The sequence below is a fragment of the Ranitomeya imitator genome, chromosome 7 (genome assembly GCF_032444005.1).
Source record: "Ranitomeya imitator isolate aRanImi1 chromosome 7, aRanImi1.pri, whole genome shotgun sequence".
NCBI lineage: Eukaryota > Metazoa > Chordata > Amphibia > Anura > Dendrobatidae > Ranitomeya > Ranitomeya imitator.
The window spans coordinates 216,029,185-216,053,263 of NC_091288.1; the positions used below are offsets into that span (position 1 = coordinate 216,029,185).

At 44.2% G+C, this 24,079-nt stretch overlaps 3 protein-coding genes across 5 annotated transcripts in view; 2 read left to right on the plus strand and 1 right to left on the minus strand.

The window, feature by feature from the left end:
- Positions 1–4,740, plus strand: part of LOC138645495 (dentin matrix acidic phosphoprotein 1-like) — a 48,108-nt gene extending 43,368 nt beyond the window's left edge. Inside the window, exons 3-4 of the mRNA XM_069734858.1 lie at positions 573–905; positions 1,396–4,740. Of these exons, the coding sequence (XP_069590959.1) occupies positions 573–905; positions 1,396–2,534 (1,472 nt within the window). The 3' untranslated portion in view covers positions 2,535–4,740. The remainder of the gene's footprint in view (positions 1–572; positions 906–1,395) is intronic.
- LOC138645492 (uncharacterized) overlaps positions 1–24,079 on the minus strand; it is a 134,980-nt gene that overhangs the window by 107,748 nt on the left and 3,153 nt on the right. The window lies entirely within an intron of this gene.
- LOC138645491 (uncharacterized) overlaps positions 5,477–24,079 on the plus strand; it is a 57,102-nt gene continuing 38,499 nt past the window's right edge. For all 3 annotated transcript variants that reach the window (XM_069734851.1, XM_069734853.1, XM_069734854.1), the window contains exon 1: positions 5,477–7,114. In XM_069734851.1, the coding sequence (XP_069590952.1) occupies positions 7,066–7,114 (49 nt within the window). In that variant the 5' untranslated portion in view covers positions 5,477–7,065. The remainder of the gene's footprint in view (positions 7,115–24,079) is intronic.

Here is a 24,079-nt window from a genome sequence, read left to right on the forward strand (position 1 = left end):
AGTGCCTAGTAAAAAGACTATAAACATAAAGATGAATGACCTTGGGGAGATCAAAACATCCAACACCGCCGGAGACACCATCACGTGTTTCTCAACGCAGTGATCCAGAACACTGCCCCCAGGAACCATCATTTTTTTTAACCGCTTGGTGTCTTGGAATCGTTAAAAAGAATGCATATGTTCTTTATTTGGGGGATTTAGTTAGTGCTTTTTTCAGGTGGGTTTTGGAGCCAATCAGCCTGAAAAAAAATAATTATTTGTGTGCATATACCATAAGGCCAAGCAGCCACAGAATTACTGGCCCACCGGACCTGTAGCTGTGAAGGGTCCCCCCAGTAACGCCGGCCGTGTCTGCAGTTCAGTCTCCGCAGATTGGCAGCTGAGTGTAAACGAAGCCCAGCAGGAAGGTGCAGCACGGAGAGATCACTTCTATTACAGCAGGTGGAAAACATTATCAAGTACAGTTTCATAAACCATCAGAGACATGTAAAAATTAAGTGACAGAAGAAAGAATTGTAGTTATTCATATGTGTGTGTGAACATGTCCGTAATCAGATTTTGTATTTATATAGGAATACCGGCTGAACTGAAGATTGGGGACATAATAGTACCAGACCTGATACTGAATTGTCGGGCAGAGCTGGAGTGCCCAATATACAATTATAAATTGGGTGAACACACTGTGGAGTGGTATGGGAAGAAGCAGGACGCAGAGGAACTCATACCTATAGGTGATCATCGGAGGCTCCAAACCGTAGATCAAAATGACAACAACGCTTGGATTGCCTATCTGGCCCTCACTCCAGTGAAAACAGAGGATGATAAAATAAAATATATCTGTAAAGTGAAAGGTTCCCGGCAGACGGTAGAGGCGCGTGCGAACACAAAGGAGTTACGTGTGACCGGTGAGTAGAAATATTAGAGTGGAGAATTGGGAAAGCGTGTGTGGGTCCCCGGCTTTTCTTATGCTGCATTTCCGGGACATTTAAAGGGGACAACACCTCAATTACTAGAGATGGTGCTGAGGCTTTGTGGGATGCTGTGGGAGGGATTTAGGTGGAGTTACAGGTCTGTGCTCATTGCTGGCTTTCAGCCCAGCAGAAAGGGTGATGGGAAATGTAGTCAGAAGGGAGAAAAGATATTTTGAAGAGGAGGTGAGATGGTGCCAGGACAGAAAGTGAAGCAGCAAGGCCTAACACAGCATGAAAATGGACAAATAAAGGTATACGGGGTATTTATCTGGATTATTCATAGGCATTTAAGGCAAAAACAGTAACTGAGTCAGGGGAGTGAACAACCTCTTTAAACAGTAAGACATTTTATGACAGAACCTTTCCTTAATTTTGGATCTTCAATACAAAATTAAATTAATAAAGATTGTTTTCTTTCATGCAGAACAAAAGTCATTACTCAATAATGAAAAAGAAAAATCACGCAAAAGTCCAGAAAAAAACCCTTCCCAAAAGACACCAGATAATCATATGGAGGCATGGGATCCGAGATGGATCAAGACATTAGATAAAGAGAGAAATCCACCGGCCCTGAAGAATCTGGGCAAAGAAGGTTTCCAGTCAGTCAATGAATCAAGTCAAATAAAGGAAATAAAAATTCCGCAGATTTTTTCTGAAACTGCAACGCAACAAGAAACCAAGCAACTGAGGAACAGTTATGGCCATAAAATTACACAGAGACCAGAGAACGGAAAAGGCCAAGAATTGTGTCCAGTTAATGAACTGCCTGGAGAAGAGGAGATGGAAGAACATTCATTGTCCACCAATAAGACAGGTAATGAAAAGAAGATGCATCCCTTAGAGGAAAGTTGTACCAATACAGAGAAAGAGGGAGTAAACCAGGAGCACGAGAACCAAGGAACTTCACATCTCATCACTGACTTGTTCACTCCACAAGAGATAATTGCATCAATAGGAAGTTCTACCGAGGAAGGTGAAGAGGAAATGATCAATATCAGAAAGTCACTCACTAAAGAAGGATCTGATACAGAAGAAACCTCTAATGAGTGGAGGCCGAAAAATAGAGAAGGAGAACCAATGGGAGATGGTGACAATGGAGAGACTTCACAACTGATACAACCCGGTGCGTCATCTAATAAAGAAGGAGCGGGATTAAAAAAAATCTCTACGGAGGGGAGACCGCAGAATAGTGAAGAAGGATCACCGGGAGATGGTGACAATGAAGAGACTTCACAACTGATACAACCCGGTGCGTCATCTAATAAAGAAGGAGCGGGATTAAAAGAAATCTCTACGGAGGGGAGACCGCAGAATAGTGAAGAAGGATCACCGGGAGATGGTGACAATGAAGAGACTTCACAACTGATACCACCCGGTGCGTCATCTAATAAAGAAGGAGCGGGATTAAAAGAAATCTCTACGGAGTGGAGACCGGAGAATAATGAAGAAGGATCACCGGGAGATGGTGACAATGAAGAGACTTCACAACTGATACCACCCGCTGCGTCATCTAATAAAGAAGGAGCGGGATTAAAAGAAATCTCTACAGAGTGGAGACCGTAGAATAGTGAAGAAGGATCCCCGGGAGATGGTGACAATGAAGAGACTTCACTGCTGAACAATAGCTAAAAACTGCAATGAAAGAGGAAGAAAGGATAAAGTTAGCAAGTAACAGCAAGGCCGAAAAAAGCCATGTGTCATCCAGTTCAGCCTATATTCCGTCACAGATCTACGTCCTTCTAAAGAACCTAATAATTGTATGATACAATATTGTTACGCTCCAGGAAGACATCCAGGCCTCTCCTGAACCCCGCGACTGAGTTCACCATCACCACCTCCTCAGGGAAGATAGTAACAGAGAAAGAATAGTGATGGATTGTGAGCAGATGATTATGTAGGAGGATGATGGTGACAATAATAAGACAAAAAACCCTAATACAGGGATGGTTCACAATGCATATTCCATGACTGGACAACACTTCCCTTTTCTCCTTTATTCCGGAGCGAAACACAGGAGTCAGGACTCCAGGAGGGTCCCGAGTGCTAATTTATTGAGGTCCTGGAAGTGGCCACATAGTGCACCATCAGTACTTACCTGTTCCTGCTCCCATGTTGCTACACTTCCCACAGGAGCCCATGTCTAGGACCAGGTAATCCGGGACTGCACAGAATGACACGGCAAGTCACCTGTGGCCCCCGGCCGGCAGCTTGTGCTGAACAATGAGACGTCTTACAATGAGCTCAATGACCTCCTCATCACTGCAGGACTCATACACGGCATTACCTGGACAATGTTTTTGTTTTATTTTTTGTCCACAAGCCGTTGAATTGTGAATAATACATTTCATAAATCAATTGTAGAAAGGCGAGTTTGTTTCACAAGATTGGTGTCATTGTTCTTGTGATATGAAGGGGTCATGTTCTTACTTGTCAGCCTGCTTTACCTTCCATATCAGCTCTCCGGTTTAGTCCATACAATCATCCATTTATCGTCCTGCCCAGATATTTGCTCAGCGCTGGAAGTCATTCCACCCAATGTTTAGATGGCAGCTATGTTGGCACTGTAGGCAGTTTGTCAGGTTACACAGGTTGAAAAAAGACCACGGTCCATCAAGTTCAACCATTCTCCAGCACCAATTGTACATTTTTTGTCACTAGATTATCTAAAAGTCACAATGTTATGTGTATTTCATCCAGCCCTTGTATAAAGCTGTTCTAGTGTCGGCCATTATTACCTCTTGTGGTTGGCATCCTACAGTCTGACTGCTCTAACTGTAAAGAACCCTTTCCTATTTCGCTGCAGGAATCACCTTTCTTCCACCTGTAATGATTGCCCCCTGGTCCTTAGTGTGGTCTGTGGAAGGAGTAAGTCCTGTGCCGTCCTCTGTACTGACCACACATATATTTATACATATAAATGAGATTTCCTATGAGGCGTCTGTATTCTAAGCTAAACAAGCCCAACCTTTCCAACCCTCTCATCATAATAGAGGCCTCCATCCTGTGTAATATAGGAGAGGCCTCCATCCTGTGTAATATAATATAGGCCTCCATCCTGTGTAATATAGTAGAGGCCTTCATCCTGTGTAATATAGTAGAGGCCTCCAGAGAATCAATCAAGAGAATCAAGTGAATGCCAAGAGTGTGCAAAGCAGTCATGAAAGCAAAAGGTGGCTACTTTGAAGAACCTAGAATATAAGACATAATTTCAGTTGTTTCACACTTTTTTGTTAAGTATATAATTCCACATGTGTTAATTCATAGTTTTGATGCCTTCAGTGTGAATGTACAATTTTAATAGTCATGAAAATTCAGAAAAATCTTTAAATGAGGTGTGTCCAAACTTTTGGTCTGTACTGTATATATAGACTGTATATGTGTTTTCACGAATATTTGAGCCCATGGATCCATTCTATGTCCATTTTGCATGCCGGCGAGAAAATCTCGCCGTATGGATGCCATACTGAGGTTTACATGCGCAAAATAGGCAGCCACACCTTGCCTACGGATGACATACGGATCACTGTTCAGGGAACATTTCTGCGTATTTGGTATGTAAAAAACAGATCGTATTTTTATACATAGTGTGTGAATCCAGCCTTAGAATTGTGCGGTTTAGGTCTAGACACGGATTGCTCCTCACATGGACAATTATACGTTGTGTGTTCTAGAGTCGGCAAACCAGACAATCTCCATATCTACACAGAAAATGATGCAACACATATTGTATACCCACAAGCATTGTAAAATTAGACATATTAGAAACGTGCGTTTTCTCTTTTTTTTTTCCCATGTAACCAGACTGAGACACAGCAACGCGTGGCCGGGTACAGCTAGTTTACAATATAATCCACTGATGTCTGTGACGTCACCGCTGTGCTTTACGGCCGGCGCTCACAGTCAGCACAGGGAAGCTGACGCCGGGGGACAGACACCGAAATGTAAGTATGTAGTGTTTGTTTTTTTTACATTTACACTGGTAACCAGGGTAAACATCGGGTTACTAAGCGCGGCCCTGCGCTTAGTAACCCGATGTTTACCCTGGTTACCAGGGGACTTTGCATAGTTGGTCGCTAGAGAGCTGTCTGTGTGACAGCTCTCCAGCGACCACACAGCGACGCTGCAGCAATCGGCATCATTGTCTAGATCGCTGCAGCGTCGCTAAATGTGACGGTACCTTTAGAATTTTCGTCCTTGGCAAACCCAAGAATCCAACTATAGGACCCTCCCCTGACCAGTAGGAGGATTATGGGGTCTGGTAGGGACCCTTTAAAATCTTTCATACAGAGGCCAAGGGTCAGACCCAGGAGATGCAGCCAGGATTGTAGATCTTAATAACCTAAAGAAATTCTCCCCCCAAAAATTATGAAAGTTCTCCCCGAGCAAAAGCGATATATAAACAACCAAAGAAAAAAGACCATGTCTAACACATGATATACATCAAGTAGCTTTAACGTTGTAGAATTATAACTAGATGGAGTGAGACGACGATGCGATGAGGATAAATAAGGTCAATCATTTACTGAGTAGATAAGCAAAATACATATAAATGGTGGAGCCATCGGCTAAAAGGACCAAAAATAACAGGACACACTGAAGGATAGTAATCCAGATGGAAATGGTGCATTCCTGGTATGAAAGAGGCAACTATTCCCCCAAAAGGACAACCCTCTCTGAGCAATAGAATTAATATCTAGTCAATAATAAAGAAATGCATCAGATAAATATATATAGATGCAAAATTGTATACACAGAAGCATTATAAAACACTGTATCTCTGAGACTTAACTGGTGGGTCAAAATATATCTCAAGACATAAATTGGGAAGTGTATGACGCGGCCACACAGCAAACAATCCACTCACTGTATTGAGTTAATTTCTAATAGGGTAATAAAGATTAACCATTACCTGTACACATCATAAGGCTATAGTGTAATGCTGAGGAGCAATGTCAGTGGGGGATGCATAACTACCTCGACGCGCGTTTCACGGCACTAGGCTTCATCAGGAGCCCACATCATACACTTCACACTTTATGTCTTGAACTATCTATGACATACTCTATATTTATTGATGTTCTAACTCGGTCTATATAAGTCATATGTCATCTATGCTAAGCTCTACTTAGACCTACTTTGAGATATTTTTTGATCCACTGGTTAAGTCGCAGAGATGCAGTGTTCTATAATGCTTTGGTGTATACAATTTTGTATCAATTCTGATCGCTGATTTTTAACTAGTTATGCCACTGAAAACTGCAAGATGCCGATGGTACAAGTATGATTTTTATAGGGGTTATGTCCCCTACATGAATGTCTAATTGGTTTGCTTTGAGGTTTGGGGAGTGCCAGACGCAGAAGCCAGTCTCCTAACTGAATCAGCACAACTGAGTGACATCAGCTGCCTTGTCCTGGTGAACACTTTCTTCTGAACTAACAAGATCTTTTATATGATATAAGCAGGTTATTTTGCGGCAGGGCTGAAATTAAATTGTTTTTTTTTTGTGATTAGGCTAATTTTCATAGCAAGGAATGACTTTACAATTCATCTGATCACTCTTCATTATCTAAAGTTAATGCAAATTGCCACAGGATGAATTTGTGAAAACTAAATTTTGTGTCAATTTCAAAATTTTTGGCCACGATTGTAGACACCTAAAGAGCGGTTACACGGGAAGTCTGCGGGAAGTAATGATATACTAAGATGGGAATTATCCGAAACCCTGTAAATCAGGGCACATAGTCCTGTTCACTTCAAAAGACACGTAGAGGTAGACGGCTAATGAAAGCTTGAAACCTCGGCCTGAGAAATTGAGAGGGCGAAGTGCAGAAAAATGAATCACCGACTGCAGCACAAATATTTAATCAGCTCATAAAAGTTCTAGATAAATGTAACTGGTTGTATTCACAATTCTTAAAGACCAGAACAAATAACAGTCAAAGGTGAAAGGAAGTGAAAGTAATGCAGCTAGAAGTCTTGGAGCTGAAGAATAAGTACAAACATCCTGGTGGAAGAGACCCAGAATTATTTAGGATTTGCAGATACTCTCACGAGGTATCGTCTGCTGAATAGTTCGGGGGCCCCAGGGTAGAAATGGACCTTATAAAGAAATGTGTCGTCTTCGTCCTCCTGATCCAAGCAGGTGAGTTTTATTTCTTCCCAGTTCTAAGTGTGTGATGGTAGACATGTTTCCTGAGGAGTCAGAAGAAACAGATTGCTGAGGCTTCAGCTTACACCTCAGGGCAGGGAATGCAGGTCAACAATACCTAAACTACATGTAGAAAAATATTTAGAATTGAGAGTCCTCAGTGGTTGATAATGGCCAACTGAAAAGATGGTAACAATTTGCAGCTTTCGAGCCTATGCAGGTCTCTCCATCTACTGGCTAACACAGTACCAAGTTATATATCTTTCCTGTATTAAACTATGTGTAGTAAGGAATTTATGGGATTACCAACCCTCCAGAAATTCCTGGGCAGTCCGTAAATAATAGGGCATATTTCTCTGCCGTCTGTTAAAAAAAATTGTTGCGTGAGAAACTCATAAAGAAAGATGTGACGGAATGGGGTCACTGGGGCAAGTGGTCGGGCGAGAAGATGCAAGGAGCCTAATTACTTCTTCTGTAACTGGTTCAAAGTCAGAGAGTGAACTAGATAAAGATAGATTATTATGAAGGTAATCGTTATCCTTTTACAGATCAGTGACTGCAGCTGACGTCTCCATATCGGAATTATAGGCTGTGGGCACAAATCATTTATAATCATAATTATTGATTATGGTTTTCCAATGTGTCCATATAAAATATTGTCTGTTCGTTATTTTTTTGAGAAGTTGTCCAGAAAAAATAAAGTTGGCAACCAAGAAGGCTAATCCTTGTCTGAGATCTGGAGGAAACTCCCATTTCTTGCATTTCCTATTCATTGATTCATTGTATAAATTATATAATTTTATTTGCATTTTGCAGTGAGAAATAAGTATTTGATCCCTCTGGCAAACAAGACTTAATAATTGGTGGTAAAACCCTTGTTGGCAAGCCCAGCAGTCAGACGTTCTTGTATTTGATGATGAGATTTGCGCACATGTCAGGAGGAATTTTGCTCCACTCCTCTATGCCGATCATCTCTAAATCATGAAGATTTTGAGGCTGTCACTTGGCAATTTGGAGCTTCAACTCCCTCCATAAGTTTCTATGGGATGAAGGTCTGGAGACTGGCTAGGCCACTCCATGACATTAAGGTGCTTCTTTTTGAGCCATTCCTTTGTTGCCTTGGCGGTATGTTTTGGGTCATTGTCTTGCTGGAAGACCCAGCCACAACCCATTTTTAACCCCTTTCTGACATTGGGCGTAATAGTACGCTGATGTCAGACTCCCTCCCTTTGATGTGGGCTCCGGCGGTGAGCCCCACATCTTTCCCTTGACATGTCAGCTGTTTTGAACTGCTGACATGTGCCTACAATAGCCGCGGGTGGAATTGCGATCCACCAGCAGAAATTAACTAGTTAAATTCCGCTGCCAAACTCTGACAGCGGCATTTAAATGGCGCTTCAGCAATTGCGCCAGAAATACGCACATCAGTGACCTGCGTCACGTAATTGCGGGTCGCCGGTGTGTCGGCATGACAACCCGAGGCCTCCTGGAGACCTCTATGGTTGTCAGTGCCGGATTGCTGTGAGCACCACCCAGTGGTTGGCGCTCATAGCAAGTCAGTAAATCTGCTACATAGAGGTGATCTGACTATCGCCTCTATTCAGCAGAGCTGATCAGGCTATCTAATATATAAAGCTGAATGTGTGTATGTGTGTGTGTATGTGTGTGTATGTGTGTATGTATGTGTGTATGTCCGGGATTGGCATCTGCACCGTCGCAGCTACAGCCACCAAATTTTGCACCGTCACACTTCTGCACCCCGAGAGCGTCATAGGCTATGTTGTGAGGCAAAATTTTAACCCCGCGCGTTCCAATTCACCAAACAATTTTGCCCCTATCTACATAATGGGGAATTAGTGAAAGGAAAAAGTGTTGGAGGCAAATTGACAGCTGCCAGATGTGAACAAGGGGGACTTAAAGAATGCGAGTGATGGCACCAAAGAGTATATACCGTACAGTTGCTAAGGTGGGGCCCCGACATGGGATACTCACCACACACGGGGATATGAACACACACACACAAAATGCGCCACACACTACCACGTGCGAACACATATACCACCCTCAGCACACATTTCACCACACATACACCCAGGGCCGGACTGGCCATCGGGCAGTTCTAGCTAATGCCAGAAAGGCCGGTGGTAGTCGTGGGCCGCTCGTCAGCGCCTACTCACCCCCCGCTGCCGAATTCAACTATACCGGCGTCTATGATGCCGGTACAGTTGAATGCAATGATGGAGGAGAGAGCGTCTGTTGACGCTCCCTCTCCCATCATTCCCCGCTCTGCCTGCCGCTGACACTGCGGGTGCGCGATGACATCATATCATCGCATACCTGCTGTGTGACCGGGCGGGCAGACAGCAGCTGCTGAGACCAGAGCCAGGAGCAGCGCTGGGCACGAGGACAGGTTTTTTTTATTGGATTTTTTTTAAATATATCACTGAGTGATAACTGGATTGTGGGGCTATTGGGGGCTGTGCTGCATTACATTCTATGGGGGCTGTGCTGAATTACATTCCATGGGGGCTGTGCTGCATTACATTCTCTGGGGGCTGGCTGCAATACATTCTCTGGGGGCTGTGCTGCATTACATTCTATGGAGGATGGCTGCATTACATTCTATGGGGACCGTGCTGCATTACATTCTATGGGGGCTGTGCTGCATTACATTCTATGGAGGATGGCTGCATTACATTCTATGGGGACCGTGCTGCATTACATTCTATGGGGGCTGTGCTGCATTACATTCTATGGAGGATGGCTGCATTACATTCTATGGGGACCGTGCTGCATTACATTCTATGGGTGCTGTGCTGTATTACATTCTATGAAGAATGGCTGCATTACATTCTATGGGGGCTGTGCTGAATTACATTCTATGGCGGCTGGCTGTATTACATTCTATGGGGGATGGCTGCATTACATTCTATAGGGGCTGTATTGTATTACATTCTATGGGTGGCTGGCTGCATTACATTCTATGGGAGCTGGCTGCATTACATTCTATAGGGGCTGTGTTGTATTACATTCTATGGGGGCTGTGCTCTACTTAGACCTATTTAGAGGTATATTTTGACCCACTGGTTAAGTCTCGGAGATGCAGTGTTCTATAATGATACTAGTAACTGGTACCGCGCTTAGGTGATTAGGATGACCTATCCCTGGATACAGGGGTGCGATCAACCTGAGTGCAATGGTGGATTATAAAAATGCCCCACTGTGAGTGATGGTGTGCCCAGTACCTGGCTGGTGAGCAGGCTGGCCACCTATTAAATAATTACAATGTACACTGTGCATGTACAACCACTATGTCCCCCGACAGGATGGATATCAGCAGATATGGCGACCGCAATCAATGCACATAGACAATAATTGTGTGAAGCTCTTACCGTGTGCTGTACTGAGTTAACGTCCAGCTACTCTTGGTAAGTGTCAGAGGGCGTGTGCGGTGTCCCGCAAGTGACCGTGGCGGATATAGGGGCAGGATTGGTCTGCAGGTGGTGGCCGACAGGTGGGCACTGGTCCGACTGGTTATTACTAAACACAATTATTTCATGTACGAGGGCCGTTTTTTCCTACAACAATGGGGCATGGCAATGGGGATGCGGCTTGCTCCCTCGTTTGCTAACATATACGTAACCAAGTGGGAGGAGTCAGCCATCTATGATAGTGGCCAGCTACGTACGGGGGTGGTACTGTGGCGTCAATTTATAGATGATGTCATACTCATTTGGGAGGGTTCCAGGGCTGACCTGGACTCATTCATTCATGGTCTAAATACTAACAACTTTGGCCTTGAGTTTACACCCACTGTGAGTGACAGTACTATTAATTTCCTGGATTTGACTATCTTCGTGGAAGAGGGCCACTTACGCACAAAATGTTACCGGAAGGAGGTGGATTCGAATAGTTTGATTCATACCAGTAGCTGCCACTTACCGGTGTGGCTCACTAACATCCCGAAGGGACAATTCACTAGGATTCAACGTAACTGCACTAACCTCAATGACTTCAATCAGGAATCCGGGCATCTCACACAACAATTCCTGGAGAAGGGTTATCCTTTGCCACTGGTGGAACAGGCAGCAAATGAAGCAAGGGCTATACCCAGAAGTACCTTGGTACACAAATCTAGACCCGATCCCCAAGGTACAGTATCCATCCCTGAACAAATTAAACAACTGCCCGTCATAACACAGTTCCATGCAGGATATAAGCAGTTCCAAGGGATTATTCGGAAACATTGGGCAACCCTGCAGAGGGATAGGATCATAGGGGAGCATTTACCTTCATACCCCAGGTTTGTGTACAGAAAAGCTCAGACGTTAAACCAACAACCTGCTGGCCCCTACAGCCAAATTTGCCTATAACAAGCAGGATCCGTTGGGGAGCCAGAAATCTAAATCTAACGGGGGGGTTTACGCCGTGTGGAGGGTGTTATTGTTGTGTCCATACAGGCATTAAGAAAAGTTGCCAAACCATATTCAGGGATTCCAGCAATACGGAGATATTCAATATCCGGGATAGGATTACATGTTTCTCAACGGGAATCATTTATTTGATCCAATGTCCTTGTGGAAAACTGTATGTTGGCAGGACCAAGAGAAAGTTAATGGTACGAATAAAGGAGCACCTGAGAAATATTCAGAAGGGGTTCCTGGGTCACCCCCTATCCCGCCATTTCACAGAGCTACATAATAGGAGTGTGAAGGATGTGCAATTTTGCGGGATTCAAAAAGTCCGACAAAATCTGAGGGGGCGCAATTTCCTAAAACAGATGTCCAAGGTTGAGTCGGAATGGATATTCAGGTTAGATTGCCTTACCCTCAAGGGCCTGAACCATGATGTTGAATTATATGCATTTTAATGGCGTACGTGCAAGACTGTATGCATTTTACAGTATAGGTCATTTTATCTTAGATTTTTTAATATAGTGATTGTGGGCAGCCTCTTGAAGTGTGATAATGCTGTTAGCACTGCCAAGTTCCATCTTACAGTCCTTATGCATTCATATGCAAATTTAGTGGATATATGGGCTTTTAAATTTATAATTATGCGAATAGGTGCATACACGCTTTTTTAGGGTATATACTTTCATTTTATATTGCACCATTGTGATACGGAAGTATATGCGTTTTTTAGCTTTCTTAGCATATTTTCAGTATTTTTAATAAAAAAGATATTCTCATTTGTATTTTGGTCATTTGCATTTTTAATTTTTTATATATAGTTTATGGACGTAACTTACATCTACAGGTATCAGGTTATGTTTTCAAACAATGTCTGACAATAAGGGACAATCTGTGCACTATATAGGGGGATGGATACCGTGGTGTGGCAATGTGCTGCTATCGCAGTTTAACATTAATCAAGTTCACTGGGGCGGGTATTATCAAGTTCTAGGGGGCAGGCACATAGGTGTAGTGAAGGCATATATTGAAGAGGAGCTCTCCTGCAGGGCTTCAACCCTGATGAAGAAGGGCGTTTACCCTTCGAAACGCGTCGGTTGGCTTATTGGTCCCAGTGAGGCTCCGTAGGCCTGTGACGTCACACGCTGCTTGTCAGCGGCGGCCATCTTTGTTCCTAAGTGCAACCAGGGACGCCTGCGGCCGGGACGTTCCCTGGCTCTGCACTTATCAGCGACACCCCACACTGGTCACATCTGACCAGTACTTGTGTGCCCACCTGTCGGCCACCACCTGCAGACCAACCCTGCCCCTATATCCGCCACGGTCACTTGCGGGACACCGCACACTCCCTCTGACACTTACCAGGAGTAGCTGGACGTTAACTCGGTACAGCACATGGTAAGAGCTTTATACAACTATTGTCTATGTGCATTGATTGCGGTCGCCATATCTGCTGATATATCTATCCTGTCGGGGGACATAGTGGTTGTACATGCACAGTGTACATTGTAATTATTTAATAGGTGGCCAGCCTGCTCACCAGCCAGGTACTGGGCACACCATCACTCACAGTGGGGCATTTTTATAATCCAACATTGCACTCAGGTTGATCGTACCCCTGTATCCAGGAATAGGTCATCCTAATCACCTAAGCGCGGTACCAGTTACTAGTATTTTTTTGGTCTTTACAGAAGTGGCACATTTTCTGAGGATACCAGCAGCTGGGGGATTTTATTAGTAACTCCCACATACGTAGTGGGCACCAGTGTTGAGCGCCAGTGATATCGTTTTATATAGTGTTATATAATGCTTCGGTGTATACAATTTTGTATCAGCTCCGATCGCTGATATTTAACTAGTCATACCGCGGCGCTGGCAACTGCAAGCTGCCGATGGATTACAATCACAGCCAAGGGCTGTTGTACTTCAGTTTACAGAACAATATTCGCAGGTTCAACTCCCCTTTATAAGAAAAATATTAAAAAAAAAAAAACAGAAAAGTTCACGGCCCCTGCAGTGTCAGAGCGTGCATGGCTTGGGATTCAGATTAGGAGGCACTCTGTTATGAAAGGGAATTCAGTAACACAATGTACATAGCGATCAGAGCACATACAGTGATCTGACAATAACCCAAAATAATAGAACGAGCTCTGAGACGTGGGAACTCTGTAGACCGCAATTCCTGAACCTCTCCAAACACAACTAGAGGCAGCTGTGGATTGCGCCTAACGCTCCCTATTCAACTCGGCACAGCCTGAGAAACTAACTAGCCTGAAGACAGAAAAATAAGCCTACCTAGCCTCAGAGAAATACCCCAAAGGAAAAGGCAGCCCCCCACATATAATGACTGTGAGTAAGATGAAAAGACAAACGTAGGGATGAAATAGATTCAGCAAAGTGAGGCCCGATATTCTAGACAGAACAAGGATAGGAAAGATAACTTTGCGGTCTACACAAAACCCTAAAGAAAACCACGCAAAGGGGGCAAAAAGACCCTCCGCACCGAACTAACGGCACGGAGGTACACCCTTTGAGTCCCAGAGCTTCCAGCAAAACAAATAGACAAGCTGGACAGAAAAAATAGCAACAAATAGCAAAGAAGCACTTAGCTATGCAGAGCAGCAGGCCACAGGAATGATCCAGAGAAACACAAGTCCAACACTGGAACATTGACAGGAAGCATGGATCAAAGCATTAGGTGGAGTTAAGTAGAGAAGCAGCTAACGACCTCACCAGATCACCTGAGGGAGGAAACTCAGAAGCTGCAGTACCACTTTCCTCCACAAACGGAAGCTCCCAGAGAGAATCAGCCGAAGTACCACTTGTGACCACAGGAGTGAACTCTGCCACAGAATTCACAACAGTACCCCCCCCCCCCTTGAGGAGGGGTCACCGAACCCTCACCAGAGCCCCCAGGCCGACCAGGATGAGCCACATGAAAGGCACGAACAAGATCGGGAGCATGGACATCAGAGGCAAAAACCCAGGAATTATCTTCCTGAGCATAACCCTTCCATTTAACCAGATACTGGAGTTTCCGTCTTGAAACACGAGAATCCAAAATCTTCTCCACAATATACTCCAATTCCCCCTCCACCAAAACCGGGGCAGGAGGCTCAACAGATGGAACTATAGGAGCCACGTATCTCCGCAACAATGACCTATGGAATACGTTATGTATGGAAAAAGAATCTGGGAGGGTCAGACGAAAAGTCACAGGATTAAGAACCTCAGAAATCCTATACGGACCAATAAAACGAGGTTTAAACTTAGGAGAGGAAACCTTCATAGGAGTATGACGAGAAGATAACCAAACCAGATCCCCAACACGAAGTCGGGGACCCACACGGCGTCTGCGATTAGCGAAAAGTTGAGCCTTCTCCTGGGACAACTTCCTGTCCACCACAGTATCCACACCAGGACAGTCCGAAGACTCAACCTGTCCTGAAGAGAAACGAGGATGGAACCCAGAATTGCAGAAAAACGGCGAAACCAAGGTAGCCGAGCTGGCCCGATTATTAAGGGCGAACTCAGCCAAAGGCAAAAAGGATACCCAGTCATCCTGATCAGCAGAAACAAAGCATCTCAGATATGTTTCCAAGGTCTGATTGGTTCGTTCGGTCTGGCCATTAGTCTGAGGATGGAAAGCCGAGGAAAAAGACAAGTCAATGCCCATCCTACCACAAAAGGCTCGCCAAAACCTCGAAACAAACTGGGAACCTCTGTCAGAAACAATATTCTCTGGAATGCCATGCAAACGAACCACATGCTGGAAGAACAAAGGCACCAAATCAGAGGAGGAAGGCAATTTAGACAAGGGTACCAGATGGACCATCTTAGAAAAGCGATCACAGACCACCCAAATGACTGACATCTTTTGAGAAACGGGAAGGTCAGAAATAAAATCCATAGAGATATGTGTCCAAGGCCTCTTCGGGACCGGCAAGGGCAAAAGCAACCCACTGGCACGAGAACAGCAGGGCTTAGCCCGAGCACAAATCCCACAGGACTGCACAAAAGTACGCACATCCCGCGACAGAGACGGCCACCAAAAGGATCTAGCCACTAACTCTCTGGTACCAAAGATTCCAGGATGGCCAGCCAACACCGAACAATGAAGTTCAGAGATAACTCTATTCGTCCACCTATCAGTGACAAACAGTTTCTCCGCTGGGCAACGATCAGGTTTATTAGCCTGAAATTTTTGCAGCACCCGCCGCAAATCAGGGGAGATGGCAGACACAATTACTCCTTCCTTGAGGATACCCGCCGGCTCAGATAAACCCGGAGAGTCGGGCACAAAACTCCTAGACAGAGCATCCGCCTTCACATTTTTAGAGCCCGGAAGGTACGAAATCACAAAGTCAAAACGGGCAAAAAACAACGACCAACGAGCTTGTCTAGGATTCAAGCGCTTGGCAGACTCGAGATAAGTCAAGTTCTTATGATCAGTCAATACCACCACGCGATGCTTAGCTCCTTCAAGCAAATGACGCCACTCCTCGAATGCCCACTTCATGGCCAGCAACTCTCGGTTGCCCACATCATAATTTCGCTCAGCAGGCGAAAACTTCCTGGAAAAGAAAGCGCATGGTTTCATCACTGAGCAACCAGAACCTCTCTGTGACAAAACAGCCCCTGCTCCAATCTCAGAAGCATCAACCTCGACCTGGAACGGAAGAGAAACATCTGGTTGACACAACACAGGGGCAGAAGAAAAACGACGCTTCAACTCTTGAAAAGCTTCCACAGCAGCAGAAGACCAATTGACCAAATCAGCACCCTTCTTGGTCAAATCGGTCAATGGTTTGGCAACACTAGAAAAATTGCAGATGAAGCGACGATAAAAATTAGCAAAGCCCAGGAACTTTTGCAGACTTTTCAGAGATGTCGGCTGAGTCCAATCATGGATGGCTTGGACCTTAACCGGATCCATCTCGATAGTAGAAGGGGAAAAGATGAACCTCAAAAATGAAACCTTCTGCACACCAAAGAGACACTTTGATCCCTTCACAAACAAAGAATTAGCACGCAGGACCTGAAAAACCGTTCTGACCTGCTTCACATGAGACTCCCAATCATCCGAGAAGATGAAAATGTCATCCAAGTACACAATCAGGAATTTATCCAGGTACTCACGGAAGATGTCATGCATAAAGGATTGAAACACTGATGGAGCATTGGCAAGTCCGAACGGCATCACTAGATACTCAAAATGACCCTCGGGCGTATTAAATGCGGTTTTCCATTCATCGCCTTGCCTGATTCTCACCAGATTATACGCACCACGAAGATCTATCTTAGTGAACCAACTAGCCCCCTTAATCCGAGCAAACAAATCAGATAACAATGGCAAGGGGTACTGAAATTTAACAGTGATCTTATTAAGAAGGCGATAATCTATACACGGTCTCAGCGAACCATCCTTCTTGGCTACAAAAAAAGAACCCTGCTCCTAATGGCGACGATGATGGGCGAATATGCCCCTTCTCCAAGGATTCCTTCACATAACTGCGCATAGCGGTGTGCTCAGGCACGGATAAATTAAACAGTCGACCTTTTGGGAATTTACTACCAGGAATCAAATTGATAGCACAATCACAATCCCTATGCGGAGGTAGGGCATCGGACTTGGGCTCATCAAATACATCCCGGTAATCAGACAAGAACTCTGGAACCTCAGAAGGGGTGGATGACGAAATTGACAGAAATGGAACATCACCATGTACCCCCTGACAACCCCAGCTGGACACCAACATGGAATTCCAATCCAGCACTGGATTATGGGCTTGTAGCCATGGCAACCCCAACACGACCACATCATGCAGATTATTCAACACCAGAAAGCGAATAACCTCCTGATGTGCAGGAGCCATGCACATGGTCAGCTGGGTCCAGTATTGAGGCTTATTCTTGGCCAAAGGTGTAGCATCAATTCCTCTCAATGGAATAGGACACTGCAAGGGCTCCAAGAAAAACCCACAACGTTTAGCATAATCCAAGTCCATCAAATTCAGGGCAGCGCCTGAATCTACAAACGCCATGACAGAATACGATGACAAGGAGCATATCAAGGTAACGGACAGAAGAAATTTTGACTGTACAGTACCAATGGCGGCAGACCTAGCGAACCGCTTAGTGCGCTTAGGACAATCAGAGATAGCATGAGTGGAATCACCACAGTAGAAACACAGCCCATTCAGACGTCTGTGTTCTTGCCGTTCAACTCTGGTCATAGTCCTATCGCACTGCATAGGCTCAGGTTTAATCTCAGGTAATACCGCCAAATGGTGCACAGATTTACGCTCACGCAAGCGTCGACTGATCTGAATGGCCAAAGACATAGACTCATTCAAACCAGCGGGCATAGGAAATCCCACCATGACATCCTTAATGGCTTCAGAGAGACCCTTTCTGAAAATGGCTGCAAGCGCAGATTCATTCCATTGAGTGAGCACGGACCATTTTCTAAATTTCTGGCAATATAGCTCTATCTCATCCTGAGCCTGACAAAGAGCCAGCAAATTTTTTTCTGCCTGATCTACTGAATTAGGCTCATCGTACAGCAATCCAAGCGCCAGGAAAAACGCATCGATATTACTTAATGCAGGATCTCCTGACGCAAGAGAAAATGCCCAGTCCTGAGGGTCGCCACGCAAAAAAGAAATGACGATCCTAACCTGTTGCACTGGGTCACCAGAGGAACGAGGTTTCAAAGCCAGAAACAGTTTACAATTATTCTTGAAACTCAGAAATTTAGTTCTATCTCCAAAAAACAAATCTGGAATAGGAATTCTCGGTTCTAACAAAGAATTCTGAACCACAAAATTTTGAATATCTTGAACTCTTGCCGTGAGCTGATCTACACATGAAGACAGACCTTTAATGTCCATTGTAACACCTGTGTCCTGAACCACCCAAATGTCTAGGGGAAAAAAAAGACAAATCACAGTGCAAAGGAAAAAAAATGGTCTCAGAACTTCTTTTTTCCCTCTATTGAGAATTATTAGTACTTTTGGCTTCCTGTACTGTTATGAAAGGTAATTCAGTAACACAATGTACATAGCGATCAGAGCACATACAGTGATCTGACAATAACCCAAAATAATAGAACGAGCTCTGAGACGTGGGAACTCTGTAGACCTCAATTCCTGAACCTCTCCAAACACAACTAGAGGCAGCTGTGGATTGCGCCTAACGCTCCCTATGCAACTCGGCACAGCCTGAGAAACTAACTAGCCTGAAGACAGAAAAATAAGCCTACCTAGCCTCAGAGAAATACCCCAAAGGAAAAGGCAGCCCCCCACATATAATGACTGTGAGTAAGATGAAAAGACAAACGTAGGGTGTCATGATCCCAATGGCAGGGGATCACAAAAGGACAAGCACAAAAACAAAACGAGCTCTAGGGTGATGGAACCTGAGCTGACCGCGATCCTGAACCTAAACACACAACTAGCAGTAGCCGGGGAATGTGCCTACGATGATTCCTAGACGTCTCGCGCCAGCCGAAGGACTACCTTCCCCTATTAGAAGAAACACAGACCTCTCTTGCCTCCAGAGAAACACCCCACAGAAATAGCAGCCCCCCACATGTAATGACGGTGAAAGGAGAGGAAAGCACATACGTAGTTATGAAAACAGATTCAGCAAAATGAGGCCCGCTAAAGCTAGATAGCAGAGGATACAAAAGTGAACTGCGCGGTCAGCGAAAAACCCTTCAAAAAACCATCCTGAAATTACTTGAACTCATGTGCCAACTCATGGAACATGAGGAGTAATTTCAGCCCACTAGAGCAACCAGCAGCAAGGAATCACATATCTGCAAGCTGGACTAAGACAAAAATTAAAACATGAAACAGGAAAATCAAAACTTAGCTTGTCCTGAAGATTACAGAAACGGGTAGCAGAGAAAACCAGACACACTGATTACATTGATAGCCGGCGAGGAAATGACAAGAAAGCCAGGTTAAATAGGAAACTCCCATAACCTGATGGAACAGGTGGACACCAGAGACCGCAGAGAACACAAGTCACCCAGTACCATCAGTAACCACCAGAGGGAGCCCAAAAACAGAATTCACAACACACAACGTCCGTCGGTACATCGGGCCAACGGTTTGCGACGGACCCGTACCGACGAATGTGTGATAGAGGCCTAAGTCCTGAGTCACACAGAGTGATAGACGGGATGTAAGGGAAAGTGAAGTGACGCAGAACATGGATGTACTGTGAAGCATTTATGAGTGGATGCTGCCATCTCGTGGCCAAAGACAGTAGGTACAGGAACCAAAGAAGAGTAGATAGGCTGAATGGGGAAAATACAAAAGCTGTTATACAGGGAACATGTGACCTACTGTGACGCAGCAGAAAAAATGTAATAGCCACAGTGCCTAGGTCAGGAGGTCACCTGTAAAGCAAGGTCTCCATTTGTTTACAGCCAAACTCTGGAGGAGTGTGGTAGAGAACACATAGCCATTATTGGAAGTGGATGAACCGAGGGGTGCAGAGTAGTGTTGAGCGATACCGTCCGATATTTGAAAGTATCGGTATCGGATGTGGTATCGGCCGATATCCGAAAAATATCGGATATCGCCGATATCTGATACCAATACAAGTCAATGGGACACAAATATCGGAAGGTATCCAGTAATGGATCCCAGGGTCTGAAGGAGAGGAAACTCTCCTTCAGGCCCTGGGATCCATATTCATGTGTAAAATAAAGAATAAAAATAAAAAATATTGATATACTCACCCTCGGACGCGCCCTGGTTGTCACCGCTGCAACCGCCAATGCTTCCCTTTCTAAGAATGAGCGCGTTAAGGACCTTCGATGACGTCGCGGCTTGTGATTGGTCACTGAGCGGTCATGTGACCGCTCACGCGACCAATCACAAGCCGCGACGTCATCGGTCTTTAACGCGCTCATTCTTAGAAAGGGAAGCATGGCGGTGACAACCAGGGCGCGTCCAAGGGTGAGTATATCAATATTTTTTATTTTTATTCTTTATTTTACACATTAATCTTAATCCCGATACCGATTCCCGATATCACAAAATTATCGGAACTCGGTATTGGAATTCCGATACCGCAAATATCGGCCGATACCCGATACTTGCGGTATCTGAATGCTCAACACTAGTGCAGAGCCTTTCCAGAGGATACAGGATTCTGATTGTGGAGGTCAAAGGAATGGAACTTTGATCATGTGTTCGGAGGCCTGGTTAAAGGGACGGGACCTTGATCGTGTGAGCAGAGGCCTGGTTAAAAGAGCAAAACCTTGATTGTGTGAGCGGAGGCCTGGTTAAAGGGGCAGAACATTGATCATGTAAGCGGAGGCATAGTTAAGGGGATGGAACCTCGATCGTGTGAGTGAGAGGAACAGAACCTCAATGGAGTGGCGGAGAGACACTTCAGTTGTCTCATAGGAACTGAAGACAATGGGAACAGAAGGCACTGTCCGCGGCCTACAGTGCGAGACCTGCGGCCTAGAAGGATTACGCAGTGTGTCTGCTGTTAGGGCCTGGAGTGGTGACCACCATTAAAGCTAAAGCAGCCAGGGGAAGGCTCCTATGGATTCTCGGTTGGACGCTGACGGTTAGCATTCTAGTGTCTCCTTTTATAGTCTATAGTCACACTAAGTTTGTCAGTCGGTCTATGTTTCATCTGCCATTGTGTGCACTGACGGTAGTAATTGTATTCGGTTCCTAGTGAGGAGGTCTGTAGGAGAATATTTGAGTCACACAAGGTTTAGTAATCTGGTAACTGCGGTCTATCTGTATTACGGATACGGGGATATTATCGCTGTCACCCTTAGTGCGGTGGCGCCTGCTTTATTATTGTATAGGACAGTTAGCAGGGCAACAGGGCCAGAATAAGGGACAGACGGTAACTGATAGGCCAGGAGAAACCACATGAAATGTGCTGTATTCTTTGCATTGTCAGTAATATACGAACTGCCATTTTCTTGATATTACACCTTCTCTTGCTAAACCTGTACATGGAATGGAAAATGAAAAAAAGGTTTTCTTTGGGTTAATAGCTCTACCAAAAATGGGGAGAAATAGTACCAACCTAATAATTACTTACTTTGTTAATAAAGATTACGAGGATTGAAAGCAAAAAAAAATAAAAATAAATAAAACTATTGTTAGCTGTTGGTTAGAACTGACTGTGCATAAAAACATAGTGACCATAAAGGCTGATGGAGCAGGAGCTACATGTGTTGTGCTTCACAACAGCTTCAGGCTGATTTGCGCTTTATTTGCCCTGCAATCGCGGAAAAAAATGCATCGACTTATTAAAATAGTATTTACCAAAATTCCCAGCCAGTTCAAAAATACAAGAAGTCGGAATGAAAAGTAGATGAGCCAACCTGGATGAGCCAGCCAGCAGCCCCAACGTGCATTTTGCGTGGGCTTCCTCAGGGGGCTTCCTGCTGGCTGGCTCAGGCCTCATGGGGTGGGGAAGGGGACAGACCAGGGATTAATAGGAACATACTAAGGTCAGAAGCTCTGGCCTCCCTACCTTCAAGACTACCCCCAGGACAGGGATAGGTAGGGTCCCAGTTCAGGGGACAGTTTGAGGCGCCCCTTCCTTACTAAAGACTGTCACAACTTGACAATGACCTAGGAAGTAAACCCAGCTTTCTGACACTGGGCACTACATTGCGACACAAAATCCTTTGATAATCTTCAAATGTTATGACATCACCTAGTTCCAAGTAAATATAGGAAAACTGACTGAACAGCAATCTAGTCTGAACTGGTGCATAACCAAAACAGTCAAAATTTACTGTGCTAAGGCAAGGAAATGTGCGATACATGAAATGGGAATAGCATAATGGCTTGTGAAATTTATGAAAAAACACATGAGATTCTTGTGCCAAATCTTGTGCTAAGAATCTCATGTGTTTTTTTGAGCGCAGCCATTGATCTATTTGCTATATGACTTTTTTGGTTATGCACCAGTTCAGACTAGATTGCTGTTCAGTCAGTTTTCCTATATTTACTATGTACTATTTTTTCTGACTTGAACGTCCCGCCCTTCACCATGCTGTGATTTTAATTACATCCAAACACAGTTGGTTCTGAGCTTCCTATATAAGCAGGCTTTACCATGTTATTAGCCATAGGTAAGTGTTCACACTAGGCAGTCAGCTCAGGTACCCATCCGTTCTGAGATTACCTTGACGTTTGGTGGATGGGCTCACAACTTTTGGCCAAATCTTGTGCTAAGAATCTCATGTGTTTTTTCATAAATTTCACAAGCCATTATGCTATTCCCATTTCATGTATCGCACATTTCCTTGACTTAGCACAGTAAATTTTGAGAGCAGCCATTGATCTATTTGCTATATCACCTAGTTCCAGACGCAGCAAAACAACCTCAAAACGTTTTTGAACCTCCACCATGCTTGACTGTAGGTACTGTGTTATTTTCTTTGTTGGCCTCATTCCATTTTTGGTGAACAGTAGAATGACGTGCTTTACCAAAAAGCTCTATGTTGATCTACACAAGACACTTTACCAGAAGGATTTTGGCTTATTTATGTACTTTTTATAGCAAACTGCAGTCTAGCTTTTTAACGTCTCTGTCAGCAGCGGGATCCCCCTGGGTCTCCTGTCATAGCGTTTCATTTCATTCAAATATTGACGGACAGTTCACGCTGACACTGTTGCACCCTGAGCCTGCAGGATAGCTTGAATATATTTGGAACTTGATTGAGGTTGCTTATTCCTCATCCAGACAATCCAGTGTTACAACCTTTCATTATTATTATTATTATTTATTGTTATAGCGCCATTTGACTCCCTCTTTGAAAAAGCAACGCGAAACGCGCGTCAGGGGGCTTTCCGGAGTCACTAAGCACTGTTCACCTCATCATGGGTAAGAAATCCGGTTCTTGATATGCAATATATACTGGTTTCCCTGCTAACTTCATGTATGAAGGACACTTGTCCATATGAGAGCCAGTGAATACACATTATTATTGTGTGCAACTATGGATGGTCATTTATACCATGGTGTTATATACTTTTTTGTGCTTATGACTTGGATGTTTTTGTACTAGGGTCTTCTTTTTCTTTGTATTTGTTGTATTGTTATAGATCTTTTAATAGTCCTTAAATAAACATTGATTTTTTAAGTATTTTCCGTATAGAACTCCATTTTTCTTTGTATTCACAATCCAAAGATTGAGTCAACTTCTCCCTTTTTATCTGGTTTCGGGTGTGATTTTTATATTACCCACACCTGTTATTTGCCACAAGTGAGTTTGAACGAGCATCACATGCTTGAAACAAAGTTGTTTACCTACAATTTTTGGAAAGGTGCCAACAATTTTATCTGGACCTTTTTGGGGGTTTGCCTTTTTTTCAGTTTTTTTTTTTTTGTGTTGTTGCAATACACAGAAAGAAAATAAACGTGTATATCTGCAGTAATTTTTCTGGAAGAAATACTTCATTTTCTGGAACAAAGGGTGCCAACACTTTCAGCCATGACTGTATATACACATATGCAGAATATACAGTATACACACACACAT